At 41.5% G+C, this 16,245-nt stretch overlaps 2 protein-coding genes across 2 annotated transcripts; one reads left to right on the forward strand and one right to left on the reverse strand.

Moving 5' to 3' along the window:
• Positions 1–4,733: 4,733 nt before the first annotated feature.
• Positions 4,734–6,701, forward strand: LOC122398959. The gene has a single exon (XM_043399228.1). The coding sequence runs from the start codon at positions 4,734–4,736 to the stop codon at positions 6,699–6,701; it is 1,968 nt and encodes a 655-aa protein (XP_043255163.1).
• A 3,022-nt stretch (positions 6,702–9,723) lies between these two features.
• On the reverse strand, positions 9,724–15,946 carry LOC122398960. The gene is made up of 4 exons (XM_043399229.1): positions 14,745–15,946; positions 14,015–14,313; positions 13,221–13,484; positions 9,724–11,426 (listed from the first exon to the last, which is right to left on the reverse strand). Exons 1-4 carry the CDS (start codon positions 15,944–15,946, stop codon positions 11,185–11,187), a joined length of 2,007 nt encoding a protein of 668 aa, XP_043255164.1. The 3' UTR covers positions 9,724–11,184.
• Between the last annotated feature and the right edge of the window lie 299 nt (positions 15,947–16,245).

Here is a 16,245-nt window from a genome sequence, read left to right on the forward strand (position 1 = left end):
CTAGATACCTTTTCGGAACAGTCATTAAACAAGAAGTTACAACTCCTACAATTTTCAATATCTTTCCACGAAAAAAATACTGTGCATGCTCATAAGATGAGTAAATATATCCGCAAAATCACAGCACGAAACAGTCTATCTACCAATGAAAAAAAAAATCACAAAAAATGACAGTCTAGATACCTTTTCGGAACAGCCATTAAACAAGAAGTTACAACTCCCACAATTTTCAATATCTTTCCACGAAAAAAATACTGTGCATGCTCATAAGATGAGTGAATATATCCGCAAAATCTCAGCACGAAGCAGCCTATCTACCAATGAAAAAAAAATCATAAAAAATGACAGTCTAGATACCTTTTCGGAACAGCCATTAAACAAGAAGTTACAACTCCCACAATTTTTAATATCTTTCCACGAAAAAAATACTGTGCATGCTCATAAGATGAGTAAATATATTCTCAAAATCTCAGTACGAAGCAGCCTATCTACCAATGAAAAAAAAATCATAAAAAATGACAGTCTAGATACCTTTTCGGAACAGTCATTAAACAAGAAGTTACAACTCCTACAATTTTCAATATCTTTCCACGAAAAAAATACTGTGCATGCTCATAAGATGAGTAAATATATCCGCAAAATCACAGCACGAAACAGTCTATCTACCAATGAAAAAAAAAATCACAAAAAATGACAGTCTAGATACCTTTTCGGAACAGCCATTAAACAAGAAGTTACAACTCCCACAATTTTCAATATCTTTCCACGAAAAAAATACTGTGCATGCTCATAAGATGAGTGAATATATCCGCAAAATCTCAGCACGAAGCAGCCTATCTACCAATGAAAAAAAAATCATAAAAAATGACAGTCTAGATACCTTTTCGGAACAGCCATTAAACAAGAAGTTACAACTCCCACAATTTTTAATATCTTTCCACGAAAAAAATACTGTGCATGCTCATAAGATGAGTGAATATATCCGCAAAATCTCAGCACGAAATAGCCTACCTATCAATGAAAAAAAAAATCACAAAAAATGACAGTCTAGATACCCCAATACTCTTCACCGCTATTCTTTTTTAAAACCCGAAATAGAACAGTTACAACATCGCTTCCGATCGTTTGAAATCGAAATTACAAGAGTCTTCAAACTCCGGTGAATAGTTTCGCGAATTTTATAGGGAAAGGCTTGGGTCACTGCACCGGGAAGAATCTCGTTTAATCGAAATATATCAGAGCACTTTTTCGCGGAACGTCGACAGCAACGCGGAGCAGGACCACGGAAACAGGCAATCACACTTTGTTTACCCCGATCCTTATTTATTCGCGCCTCGACGTCCTTCCAAACGATTCGAACGATTCAGCCCCGTCGAGTTCGATCAAAAATTTCTGCCCGATTGCCTTCGAACCTCGTTGGCTCCTAACGCCCGTCACAGTCTGTTCTCGATCATCGTCGGGGGGGCTTCATCGACGGAGATTCGGATCGACCGGCCATGGAGATCGTATCTCGCGAGCCCTAAATCGCGGCGGGCGTTTAACGGAGGATTCCGTTCGATGGGAACAACGCAGGCGGCGAAATTTGCACCCTTATCCGACCGTCATCGGAATACAGGGCGGGTGAAAATTTAATGGAGCCACTGAACGATAACACGGAACCGATATTGCTCGGACCTGTACCTTAACGACGTTCCGGGGTACGGAATTTCGAGATTTTCGAGAATGTCGGGACTCTTGAGAATCTTTAAGATCCCCGGAAGTACCGAGAATCTCGTCACTGTTGGCAGATACGCCACTCTCGGTGATCTCGAAATTTTTTGCGAACCCCTTCCATTAAAAAATTTTCGAATAGAATATTTCAATTTTAGAAAGCAATAAATGGCAGAGTGTTTTTTAAAATAGATATTTTAACGAGATTTTGAACCTACTTTCATTCAAAGGACTTTTAGCGAACGTTTTGAAACAATTTAATCGAAAGAGAATTTTGAAGTATTTTTTTGCATAAAAATAACTTTGTAACGGAAACAATCGTGTTATTGTTTTTAAAAGCGTTGTGAAAGCAGAAACCACGCGAACGCGATACTCTGAACATTCCTTCACCCTCTTGTGTTTAGCAAGAATGACGAAAAACTAGTGTTTTTAGAGTTTAGAAAAAATTGCCCGAAATCACACGCTTTTCTGTATGTCTTAAGTGGCGATGTTTAATTATTTCGCGCGACGGAATATTCGGAGACTTCAGTTCCCCATTAAAGCTCCAAAAGCGTTCGAAAGCTAACGACACGACGATGGAAGAGCATTATTCGTTTTGAAGGTACATTAGACCCAATTAACTTTTCACATATCGCAGCAACCTTTGATTAAATTCGAAACTGTCAAGACCGTCGAGCAGAATGACTGCAAAAATCATTAATTAACCGGTAATGTCATCGGTAATGCATTTTACTGAACTCCCGACAACAAGGACGCGTCAATTTCAAACAATGGTTAATTTAATTGGGAACTGTCACATCCTGTGTGCAACGGAACATACTTAATTACGCAGTGAAATTAATAAATATGATAAAAAGCACCGAATATAGGTAACGCTTGACGCGATCAAATGGACGTATATATTCTCGAAACTCGGACCAAGTATTTAGTTACGAAGAATTCGAACCTAATATGTATAAATATAATTTCTATGCACTATTATCTCGTAAATGAATGTATCGAGAATAATATAATTAGTGGGCATAGAATATAAAAGTCACGTACGAAAGAAAATGGTGCCAGAAGACGAAGAAGAAGACACACGAGTTGCAAAACGATGGCTGTGCTGGCAGTTATGGGCGACAGAAATAAAATGGACGATTAACCGGGAACGCTCGTGAATTGTACACATAGTGGAGGGTCTACGGGGAGACCGTGAGAAATTAGGGGACTTAGCCGGAGAAACAGGGTCGTTCCAGCGCAATTGTCCAGAAACTTCTGACGCGATACTCGACTTAACGACCTGTCAAACGGTTGACGCGGAGATGCCCCGAAATTGCGATGCAAACGTTCCCTCGATTTACTCGTGGTAAACAAAGGGGCATAGAAAAGGGTCTATTACAGACTTTTCGACTGAGAAAATTAAGTAGAGAAACCTGGCGCTAGGACAGACGCGATAGAATCGTGGTGCCACGAAGTTCGTAGTTTCTTCCACGAGTGTCGTCCTCCAAAAGAAAGGCAGAGTATTTGTTGCTCCTAAGATTTATAATCGTTCGATCTTGCATGAAATCCTCGTTTCCAATTTCTTCGTTTCTTCCTATAGAACGTTTCCTTGATTCGTAATTTCTTAATTTCAAATTAGGTATCTAATATAATAAAATTGTGAAGAAGACTTATCTTTCGATTTTTCCTCGTTTCTGCAATGTTTATTTAAGTTTTCTTCGTCTCTTCCTTGCTTTCTCATCTCCCCTCGCAATCCTCACAGTGTGGTGTGCCTTCATGCTTCGTGACGCGGTCATGGTCGCGATCATCATTTATCCTCGCATGTTTCGTCAAGGCAAATTGTTATTTGCACGCTTCGGGGCGTTTCCTTCCGGGCTCCCGATGTTTAATAAATAGTTGTATTCCAATGTTATTATTACCGGACCGATTTTCTCTCGTTCCGCGTCGCATCGATTCGTCGTCGATCGACAGAGTCCAGTTTGTCGTTGCATCCCTCTAGTCGATGGGTGAGTTTAACATAATAAAAATATTAGTTTCGAAAAGACAACAGTCTGAGTTCTGAACTCTGTTGTACATCTATCTTGGAATAATACAACGTTGTAACAAAAGCTTCGCACGAAACTTCGGTAAAAGTCGGTTTAAAGACTGCGTTTCGCGTTTCCCGATGCAGATCGATCACGCGATTGGGAAAAAAATTTGGCGGCAAATTACACTACGGCCTCTTCTTATCCGTTTTTCCATCGTCAGTTTCGCGGAAAAACATCGCTTTTTTACCGAACTTCTTGCTTTTATTGCTCGACGCCGCGTCGGACGGAGTTATTTACGACAGTTCCGCAGTTCGAAAGCTTCTTTCTACGTCAACGTCGACCCGGACCAATGGTTTTTAACATTTTTAATCTCACGGCACGGTTTGAAACAGTCTACCAATTTTGGTACGCGATAAAATTGTATCGACACGCTGAGAATTTTAATTTCAAATGGTGCAATCGACTCTCAATTTCTTTATTCGACGATTCATATACGTAGAACATCTTTTCTTTGGTTCGCGATAGAAATGTATCGCTGAGAATTTTACAATTAATGGAGCAATGGACTCTTAATTTTGGTATTAGAAATTGCAAATAAGATACGTAAAATAAATTAAATAAAATGGTGGCACAAGTTCAAGAATCATTAATGCTATCGCGATGAAGCCAGAGGCACCCTGAATCGTAGTTTCTCTCCCGCTAACTCTAATCCTTCAATCTTCTTACGTTTATAGGCTCTCGTCGAACAGCTGCACGAATATTTACGGGAACGTCGTCTCGATATTTTTGTCCTGGTTCGGAAACACAACAGATGCTTCCAGCCTCTCGCCATCTTTAACTTAAAGAACAAAGCTCCTGAGAAGTAGTATCATCCTCGGAGGCCATCGATCGCTTCTCTTATTGTTCGTTGCTGAAACATCGAGCATAAGCTTCGAGTTACCTAATCAAGATACGATCGAAGAATTTCGAAACGACGGGAAATTGAATACCCGATAGAAAAGAGGATCACCAGCAATGGCGAGTTCATTCGTGCATTTCACCCTCGTTAGCATCGTATTTTTAACAGAATCTTCCTCGTCATTGGGGAACGGTTCCATTTATCGCAGATTCCACCCGTCGATCCAGGAGACCCAGAATCTAAAACAGATTCTGGAATTTATCCACGAGTCACCGGAGTTTCGTCCACCGAGAATGTCCATAATCCTTCCCGAGTTTCGATCGAACATCGCTGACGTTGTTCTCAGCCACATCGGGCAACGCGAGACGGTAGTTCACAAGATAAGAGCCAGAGACTTGACCTCGAAGTTCATCTCGACGAACAAGATACGACTCACGTGGACCATCTTCGTACGCGATTTGTACACCCTGAACATTTACGTTTATTGGCAGCCCAAACTGTGGAGGGCCAGCAACCAGTACCTTATCTTTTTCAGCGATAGCGAAGTTGCAATATCCTGGAAGGACATTTTCAAGAACCTGTGGCGGAAATATGGCGTCTACAGAGCGGTGATCGTTCCCATCCAAGACGAGTTTAACTGTCTCTTCAGATACGCGCCTTTCGAGGTTCACGACGACGATTTTGGCGGTGTGCATAAATTATGCTCGAAGAAATCACCGAACGAAGAGTCGAAAAACGTCCTGCTTCTTGATAAAAACACACGACTGTTCGAGAACTTCCACAACTTGAACGGTTATCCTCTGAACGTGGTCGCGTTCGAATCTTTGCTAATGGGTGTCCAGTACGACGACAAAAAGAGGTTGAAGCTGAGCAAGGTGGATTCTCAGGTGTTGTACGCTTTGGAGGGTTCCATGAGGTCGAAATTCCACGTGAAAGCCACTAGAGCCATCGATTTCGGGTTGGCCTCAGACCCGTTCGATCAGTCCTTGAAGGAGATCGAGAGTGGCAGCACAGAGATGGTCGCCACTGGCTTCTTCGTCAAGTCTTACACCCAGCATCGCCACTTCCGGTTCACCTCCGCCCTCTACGAGGACAAGGTGTGCTTTCTCGCGCCAGACTCGGGCCTGGTGCCCAAGGCTTACATGCCCTTTATGCCGTTCGACAAGGACTTGTGGGCCCTCTTGGCTGTATACAACGTTGGGGTCGTGTTGCTCTGGTGTCTGATGAACTATGCCAACCGATCGTTGCAACGTCGACCAATCAACTCGTCGACAACTCGAAGATCGTCGACGAGACGCTCGGGAAGTTTGAAGGATTCTCCATCAGAGCCTCCAGAAGTTCCTGGCTACCTGTTGACGTTGTTCCGCTTCTTCGAGCTGTTCTGCTACCCTCTTCAAATCGGCGACACCCCAGCGCAGAGGGCACTGCTCGTGGGCACCCTGTTCTTCGGGCTGATCATGAACGGGGTCTACCAAAGTTGTTTAGTGTCCAGCTTCAACAAACCGTTCCATCATCCTCAGCTGCACACGCTGGAGGACGTCCTCGACTCTGGGAAAATGCTGTTCACCAAGTACGCGAATCTGAAAAGCGTCTTTTTGGACGACATGCCACTGGACAGGGTGCTGGAACAGAGGATCCACGTGGTGAACAACACCAAATCGACCAAAGGCATGGTGGCGTTCGAGAACATGATCGCCGTTTCGCGGTACTTCTCGATGGTGCTGGGCGATTACGCGTATTACGACGAGGAGGGCAATCCTTTGTTGCACGTGGTCGACGAGTGTCCCATGAACTACCGGGTGTCGTACGTGTTGAGATCGAACTCCCCCTACGAGGAGAGGGTGAATTTCGTGCTGGAGAGACTGAAGGAAGCGGGGATGCTCGCGTTTTGGTTCGACAACATGACGTATCCGTTGAAGATCGTCAAAATGAAGAGGCTGAGGCGGAACGATAGAACGATCCAGCTAACCCTGGAGCACTACTCGCTCGCGTTTTTACTGCTCTTCGTCGGCCTGCTCGGCTCCGCGATCATGTTTCTCGTCGAGGTGTACACGGCTAAAAGAGCTAAACGCAAGACACGGTAGTGGATGAAATTCGTACGCGATTCGAAGCGTATTTCTTAGATGGGGAACTCGAATCGTGGATATAAGGGATATTCGATGCGAAATAAAATATTTTATCGTCGTCGCGAAAGCTTTACGAGCTTCGTTTCTCGAGGCAATCGTGCCTTAGATTTCGGAACTTGTGGGAGACGAATACGGAATTGGCTCCTCGTCGAAGGATCGAATCGATGAGAACGATTTGTGGGCTTTCTTAGCTATTTTGTAGCTGAGAATTTATGAAAATATATTAGGAAGTGCACAGTGGCCTAAATGTGAAGACGAATTGGTATTCCAGGCAGAGTTTCTACGCTTTGGTCTTCCGATCGATCTAAAGTGGCGCGAAACTACGTTTACGTTTTTACTCTGGTGTTTCTCGATATTTTTTATTTAACCAACTGTCATTCGCGTGTCTGTGAACGGAGCAGCTGTTTATCTCGCGCATCGACGTCGATTCGCCGATCCCTTTACGAGACAAGTTTACTGCGTCGTTAAAATGGATTCCCTATACTTTTTAACGCCGTAAGATACGCGAACGCGTTTATTATTTATCCGACTCGACTACGTTCGAACAAGGGTTTCGAAGCTGTAAAGGGTGGGTTGGAAACGCCTTGAAAAATTTCATTTCACGTTTGGATTCTTTCTGGCGTTGTATCGCACGTTTTAGGACACCCTGTACTTGTAATTAAGTTCTTGGGCAAGAGAAAAATCAATTTCCAGTGACAAAGTGAGTTGTGTGTTCATCGATCAGGCTCTGCCTGACGTTGACGAGTCACGAAACGATTTTACCGAAATCCGTACCGGTTTTAATGCGGTTAATTTTAACCGCGGGGAGACACCGGCCGCAGAGTCATTAATTATTAATCGCGTTATGTAAAACATTATAAATTTTAACGTTCGTTATGCAAATTAAGCAGAATCATGAATTTCACGTGCGTGAAAACTTCGTTAGTTAGCAGTGTCATTGGGCAAATTGTTAATGTCATTTAGATCGAGAGCTTGAATATCGTAAGACTGTGCTTTCGTAAATGGATATACAATTTTGGAGTTACTTTTTTTATTAAAATTTATTTTATTTACAAATAAAGGAATTTTCATTAGTTAATTTCTACTACTTCAGAGTGCATTTAGACGGCAAACAAAATTGCATATTACATATGTACGTAATACATATGTACGTGTGTATCCTCAAAGTGTCATAATTTTTTGAATTTCCGGGTTTGGGGAAGCTTCCCTCGTTACTCATCTCTTCGACGTGCCTTTTACAATGAACCCTTTTTAAATATGATAATGGTGTCCAGCGACACTCGTTGCACACACTTACTTTCACGTTCGTTCATTTTTGTAAAACAGAATGCGAAACGAGTTTAACAATTACACACTCGGTGTTCCCGTGGAATTTAGCAAAGACCAAACGATAGGCTCGGAGAAAGACGGAGAATTCGGAGCACGTACTTCATTTCTTCCGAGCTGACGCTCCGCTAAATACGATTAAGTTGTACCTGTCGGTGTTACGAAAGTGCTCCACCGTCAATCTTCTCTATTACTCCGCGAAACGTTCGATTTGAATCTGTTGGAATAAATCGTTGGACAGAATCCTCGAAGATCTTCTTTCACGGGGAAGAACTTTGAGATCACTTGGATGATTACTATCCTTCTATAACTTAGTCCGATCCTGACGTCACTTGTCCATTATCTATATTTTTTAAAGTCTCGTTTCACTTTCTATTTAATAAAGTTTCCGAAATTGAACGTTAAATATGGCATTGCTCTAATTTGTTAATCGTCTGATTTAATTCTATTATCAATGTATATAAATTCTGGTTTTTTTAACTTTTAGCAACAACCGTTTCAATTAAACGTTTTTAAATTTCTCACTCCCCCGAGAGAGTAGAATCGGAACAAAAAATTTATTGCAGATTTTATTCTGCTTTAAATGCTCGCGTTAGGTCCTCCGTTCGAACGAATCCTCTTTAGAGAGCACTTTTGTTAGTCAATTTTTCATATTCGTTGCTCATTCACGACCGAATACTGTTTTCTCGCCGCAGTATAAATATTCATTCTGTGGAAAAACACACGCGCACGTATCTCTGCCCAATTGTAGTTACACAGCGATTTCCGCACAAATATTTGCAATTCGTGAAAAATATTAAATCCTTTTACATAAATGTATATTTTATTAATCCGTGAAATGAGAAATTTCATGACACTAAGAGGGTGATAATTGTTAAACTAGATGCGTAGGAAAATTTTACTCTTCTACGCTTCTCACCGAGCATTGTGAACAATTTTAGTAACATAAGACGTTCCAAAAACCTCGAAACCTAAAATAAGACTCCACTGCAGTTTGAAAACACTTTAAGTGGTTTTGTCAGAGAGTTATTTGCTTAATAAATTAAATAAATATTCCTTATCTTCTTTATCCACTCTCCCTCGCTGCGCATTCTGAGCTAAATAGCAGAAGAGAAATGTTGAAACCTCGAAAATAACTTAAAATCGAACTGCACTCCAGCCTGCAAAACATTCCAGTTAAATAGATTAAATGCTCTTATAAATAATTCTTTACTTCTTGCTTGATATTACAGATTGTACGTTTCTTAAACTATTTCAGTTCTAATTTAAAATCTTAAAATACTTCACTCTCTTCCCTGTAATCTATTAAAAACATTCCTGGACATTCTTTTAATCCCACATTATTAAATGTAAAATAATATCATTAGACGAAATACTATAAATTTACTATCCTTAATTATACAATATTAAACGACGGGTGGAGGCTTTTAATTGCATACGAAGGAACAAAGGACGAAGAGTAAGTTTCGTTAATTGCACAGAAATGTGTAATATTCTGCAAACCTGATTAGAAAATTATGACAAATGTACAGTGTGAGACGTGTGTAACGTGGTATAACGAGGAATATATACAGTGCAGAATAGAAACATTTCTGCGCGTCAATTATATCTCGTAATAATGCCTTTATATCCGGGGAAGTCTAAAGTCAACCATTGCGAATGTGGTTTCTTCGTGCGTTCGCGATTCGAGGATGCTCTCGCCATATTCTCGTAAATTTTATGAGCAAATCCATCCAGGAACGCGGAATAATCGCGTGTGTGTCTCGATGAAGATACATGGTAAAATTACTATTCACAGGATCGTTGCAATACGAGCGTTCTATCGACGAGGATCGCGCATCGAGGCAGAAATTGCAATTGCCTTGAATCGCGGGGGGGGAAATACTCTTTAAAATTGTTTAGACCGCGCGACAAGTCCCCGGGGCAAACAATTTTACAGAGATTTTTCTGCGGAGGAAGCGATGAATTATTTTTCGTTTGGAATCCCGCGTAACTCGCAACGAGGATAATAATATTTTACCGCGATAAATAATATCCGGCACGTTGGGAATAAAAACATTTCCCGTGCGCGGTAAAGCTGGTTCGTTTTACGCAATACCGAAACATTCGATACAATTTTTATTGGACAGATATCGGGAACTAAATACGTGTATAAATACCTCGATAATTACTACCGTCGATATACATTTTTATATCGTACTGTCTGAACGAAACTTCCCCTTTCAGGAGGCGTTATTAAATTTTTATTCGGGCAGCTCTGATTTTGGTCTTGCTTTCCCCCTAAACGGATCACCGTTAATACATTTCGTACTATTTTCTTCTTCCCGTGCAAGGATAATAAATTAAATTCGAGTCCGCCATTTAAAGGCACCTTTATATGAAATAACAACGCCAACGGATACATGGAAAGGTTGAAAGTAAGTTTCTTCAGCTCTCGCGTTTGTTCCTTTTTATCCCGCTGCTAGTAGCTTCTCCAGAAATGATCAAAGGGCGCGTTACGTCAAGTTGTGTACACGTGGAAGCAGATTCTAACAGTCTGTCCATACTTTTCCGGTAGTGTACGTGCTATCCGAGTTCTGAGTTCTGAAGTCGCGTCTTTGATATACGGATCGTGCCTCCTCGAAAATATTCCCTCTTGTTTTTTTTGTCGAAATTGTATATCGATACGAAACGGAAACCCGTCACGAGTACTGTATTTTATTCACATATCTTATTCCATTAGAAACAGACGCGAAGTTGCAAATATAAATCATAAGCAACTTTTAAATAAAAAGCAAAGAGCCTAAATTGGCGAACATTGCTGTCAGAACAAAGGAATAAAAAAAAAACAGCAAAAAGTGTCGTCCATCTTGAATTTAAGGGTATCCGTTTTTTGCAGCTAGGTCGGCAAAGGTGCAAGAGGAAACGACGAATATTTTTTAACGCGAATTCAACCCCCATTCGCTTCATTTGTTCCACCTCTGTTCGAATGACGCGTTTATTTGCGCCCGGGGCAAAAAACCATAGCGATTTCCAGGTCGCATTGTCGTTTATATTCGTTTCGTTTCACCCCCCCGTGGCAATGTCTCGTAACCGTTTCTCTGTTTCGTAGAATTTTTATTTCGCGGGGGCCCGGCTATCGGGGATTGCTTTTTCTGCGCTCGCAAACAAACACGATCGCGCTGGTCGTCAGGCCAACGTAAAGGATCCCGAATGGGATGAACAGATGCCTCATGGTGATCCTTTTGTGGGCGAACGAATCGTCGGCTCGGTGTGCACGCGTCTTCGATTGGAACACGCCGCGGTACCATTTCCCGTAGAAGCCTCCGTTGTTTAATCTACCCAGAATACTGTTTATACGCCCCCTAAACGGCGATCCTGCAACCAGATGTTAGTTTCGTGATCGAACGGCTGCGATAAATATTAACAAAAAAAAAGTCCCTCGCTCGTTGTTGATACGAGCCGGCTACAAAGTTGTGAATATGAAACTGTTCTGCTAGGAAGCTCGTCCGGCTCGAAAAAAACACGATTCGATGCAGCTTTACAGGCACCGATAAAAGTAAAGATATTAAAAAGGAAGCAACGATAAATATTCTGTCGTTATTGCAAATTGTTAATTTAAAAGTACGTCGGAGAAAATTAAATGTTTTACAACCAATTGAAATTATTAGATACGTAATTTCACCCCCATTTTATGTTCGATTGTATGTAACGATTAGAATAAAATGTTCTCTGTTTTTAAATGTAAGAAATAATTAATAGAGTTTGAGAAACGTTGCCACAAAATGGCGAACGTGAAACAGTGTTTGCGGTTCGCGATTGAGCGTTTCATTAGGCTTGAAGGCGGTAAACAACCTGACCTGTTTACACTCGTTCTATAATAAAATAACTGTGCTTCAACGACATAGTAGAGTAAAAGGGGTGGCGGTAGATATAAATGAAAGCGTTCCAAAATTATGTATATGTTCCTTAACCGTTTTTCAACGCACAAATTTTTAATTTTAGATACTGGCAACAATAGAATTAAAAAATAGACCAAATCATTCTTGACACAGTTCTTCCACAATTATTTTCCTTTATTGGCTCTCGTTATCGAGGTTTCAAAGCGTCGATCATAGATCACATGCGTGAAAAGTGTTCCAATGTCATTTTTCTCGAGAAAATTTATGATCCGTCTGTCAGTAGCGGTGGATAAATCGACCAAAACATCGAGTTTATTACGGCGTGAAATGTGGCGGAATTCAAATTGCGTGCCAAACGAATTGTCATGGGGGATGAAAAATGAAAATTATGTTCGCGAGAAACGTTGCACGTAGTGAAACAGAGTCTAAAAAAATACGGGAGAACCGACAAAAAGGTCGTGGAATTTATTTTTTTGAATTAAAGTCTGCTAGAATTTTAAATTAGGCCCCCGCTGTGCGATGTTACCACAATCGAAAACAGATGGAGAACAAACTTTTTTAAATTACGTTCCATTCGCAAAAAGGGCGTGTTTCACCTCTGGTTTTTATTCGCGCGCGACAGCAACTTCGGTTCGATTTATTTACTTTGGAGTTTAATTAACGTTTGCGATCGTGATTAACAAATCACCGGGAGACGCGTTTAAACGTATCGAAATTAACATTTACAGACATGTATTTAGTTATGGACGATTATCCGTCAAATAAAATACTTATTAATTCAGGGATTAAATTATCATTTTATAGTGCAAACTGAATTAATTTCGGTATATGTAGCACGATTGAACCACGCTTACGTAATAATTTACTATGTAATATGCAATTAATTGTAAATGCACATCGATGGAGAAAATTCTTATTTAGATAAAAGTTTATTTCTTTTTGCATTTTAATAGCATTAGAAATATTTGTTTAATTCCATGGAGATGAACGTACAAAGAAGCAATTAAATATGTAAATGATTGATTTGACGAGGGTAACTGGTCATACCTCCAACTCAACATTTTAGACATGATTTTCAACCCTCTTCAGAAAAATAAATTTCATTCTCAGACGAAGGAAAACGAAGAATAGCCACGGTGTCTCGATAAAAGCAAGTTTCAAAATGAAAAATAATCAGTCTAATCTACGTTTAGTTGAACATTAATTTAATATCCTCGTATCTTCTGTACCAATGGATATTGATAAATATTGAAAATTGGATGACACCAACCTTTCGTCATAACGTTGGCGAGGATATAGTCCTTCGGGCACTCTTTGACAAGATGCAGCTTTTGTCTCTGGAATTCGTCGTATCTGAAAGGTAACGTTGTCGGTCGATGAAGATACGCAGCATCCTTGGTCTCGAAAAGTCTCCTATCAATCTCCGTGTCGTTTGCATATTCCATTTTCTTGCGAAGACGTTTTATCAACGGAGTCGTAGAATCGCTCAACGCGTCCTCTATGATGTCTCGTGAATTGGTCAAAATTGTCAGGCCTTAAAAAGAAAGGAAATAAGACTTCATTCACACCCCAAGGAAAATACAGTAACAGTGAATCTATTGTACAATTTACCATTTAATTCTACAAATAAGGAGCAGAAGAATTATTCAGTCAGGCTTTGAAAAGAAAGAAAGAAGAAAAGAAAACTTCATTTACATCCCAAGAGACAGAGAGTAACAACGAATCTACAATTTACTATTTAATTCTACGAGCACATGAAGATGTCAACAGAATCCATAATTTTTAATTAAATTTCTCTGCAAACGATTCATATGGAGGCAGAATGTACTTAAAAGAATCGTCGAGTATGCGTTGGAAAGGCTGTCACTGTTATGGAATTTTATTGTGAGAACGTGTTATTAAATTTCTGTTGTTATTTCCCTCGTGCCCTCCTTCCCCTCTATATTATTCATTAGCGGGAAAAATGTCGAGCGATAATATAGCACCGAGCAGTCTGTACAGGCGAAGTTACGAGATCCATTCAATCTCAGACGGAGATCAACAGGATCAGAGTTAAGCGCTCACCACTCTTCTCGAGTTCCTCCAAAGTGTCGATGTCATTGTAATACAATCTCTTGCTGAAGCTGGACGCAAGCTGAGACGTGAACACGCCATTCAGAATAAGGCTCAGCCACAAACTGCACATCAGCAGAAATCTCTCAGGGAACCAAGGATGGCTACGCTCAAAGGGTTGCACCAGTTGGAGAACCACCTTAGTCAAGTATTTGCTCAGCGACGCGAGACAGGACAAAGAGGCTCGCTTGAATTGTTTCCAATGCCGAGGTCCGTTTCTAAACATTCGTGACGATTCGGGTGGATAGACCCTGTTATCAAAAGGAGAATACATCCTAAGATAAACGGCTTTCAAGATAATTTTGTGGCTACTCCGATTTAAGAAGCCAACTTGCTTGGCAAGTTAAATTTTATCGCTAATCGCTAATAATCAACGTTTTCGTACCAAAAATTTTTGCAGAGGGAAAAGGGTTGTCTCGAATAAATATAGTAAAATTTTTAACAACGTTATTTCTGCATCATATTCGCAGCTGCTTGTTTTGTGTTCTCTCGTTATGTTTTTAGCAAAAACTAATATTGATCACGTTCGTACGTTTTCTTTTAGACTGCTGTTCCAATTATTCTTTTCTTCCATTTTCCATCGACCCCATTTTTCGCGAGAATAAAAATCACGGTTACAGATCAAATATAGTATATTCAAATCCGTGCAAAGTCTGCTTTATTAGACACTTTCTATGCTCACCCAAGCGCTTTCTGTTCCTTTTCAGAAATCGGGACGATTACAATGCTTCGACCTGGACGCTTCTCGAGCCTCCTTCTTTTCCCCGGCATGCTCGTGTAGATCATCGTGAGAATAAAGTGGCTGGAGAACGCGAGCAACCAGGCGCCAAGGCTGAAGGTCTTGACGATGATCAAGTGGTCGGGAACTGGCGGAGCCTTTGGGACCAGGACGCAGAGCTTGTCGCTGGTGATGGCCGTCGTGAACTCGATCTGCCTGGTCAGGTAGTCCTTCACGAAGAACTGATTGAACGTGACGTCCGCGTACCCGTAGACCAGGTGACCCAGGGTCCCGTAAAACACGCCTTTGTCCTCCCAGCCGAACTTGTCCTTGGACGGTAACAGGACTGGCGTGATGTTCATCATTTTGGTGACCTCGTCCAGGTACATGTAGTCTATACCTTCGTACTTGTTCCCCGACACGAGCATCGTGGTCGACTTGAAGATGGAGATCTTCAGCGGGTAGAGCTCGAAGCTACGCCTCTGATCGTCGAAGAAGTCCGTGACGTCCGTCGCGTTAGGATGATCGACCATCAGGAAGTCGTCCTCGTTGACCTTGACGCAGAACCAATCGCAGCTACTGTTCAAGAGCTGTTTGATGTGGTCGCCAGCGTACTGGAAGGGATCGTAACGTATCGCCCTGTCCTCCGTGAAGAAGACCAGTCTGTAGACCCTTCTGAACCTCCAGAGTCTCTCGAACGCCCATCTGCAGAAACGTTCGTCGTCGAAGGTGTCCGAGAGTTGGTGACGTTTCCCCTGGAGGAAGTAGACGTTCTCCGGATGCCAGAACGAGACCAAGTACGGCGAACCGAGGATGTCCCTGAGGTGGTCGGTGTTCGAAAACAGCAGCAACACGCAATTCCCAGACTCGATGGTCTGATTGGCGCGTTTCACGGTCGTGTTCATCAGAGACATCAGGTGCTTGAGCGTGATCAGTCTGGTGGAAACGTTGAGACGGTCCAAGGCGACACGGGGGAAGTCCAGAGCGTCGTCGTCGAAATCGTCGAAGACTACGGTCAGCATCCCTGTGTTGCTCGTGTTCGCCCACTTCTCCAGGAACGGGTACACGGAGGAGTGGTCGCTCGATTGACTTGGAACGACGAACTCGCAAGCGACGTACAAAAGAAAGCTCGAAGATAAGAGGATCGTTGGGAGCTTCGTGGACATCTTCTGGAAATGGAAAATTTTTTTTTCTGTTTGTTATTTTAACGTAGTCAATTCGAATATTTTACTTTAAAGGCAGATACAGGTATCTCGAGTGCCAGGAAGTTCTTTTTTTTTTGAAGAGGGACGTGTATCGAAAGTTAATTATCTTTATTTTCGTATTGTATCTATCGTTCTATTAATTTTGATAATAGCGTAGGGTTAGCGAGATATCGTTTCGGAAAATACATCGAGCTGTCGAGGCGTTGAATCGACGATCGGGAAACGAAAGGTAATCCCGCGATTTGATGGAACTACGTTTC

The sequence above is a fragment of the Colletes gigas genome, unplaced genomic scaffold, assembly GCF_013123115.1.
Source record: "Colletes gigas isolate AHSC1104 unplaced genomic scaffold, ASM1312311v1 Colletes_gigas_Sc00012, whole genome shotgun sequence".
Classification (NCBI taxonomy): Eukaryota; Metazoa; Arthropoda; class Insecta; order Hymenoptera; family Colletidae; genus Colletes; species Colletes gigas.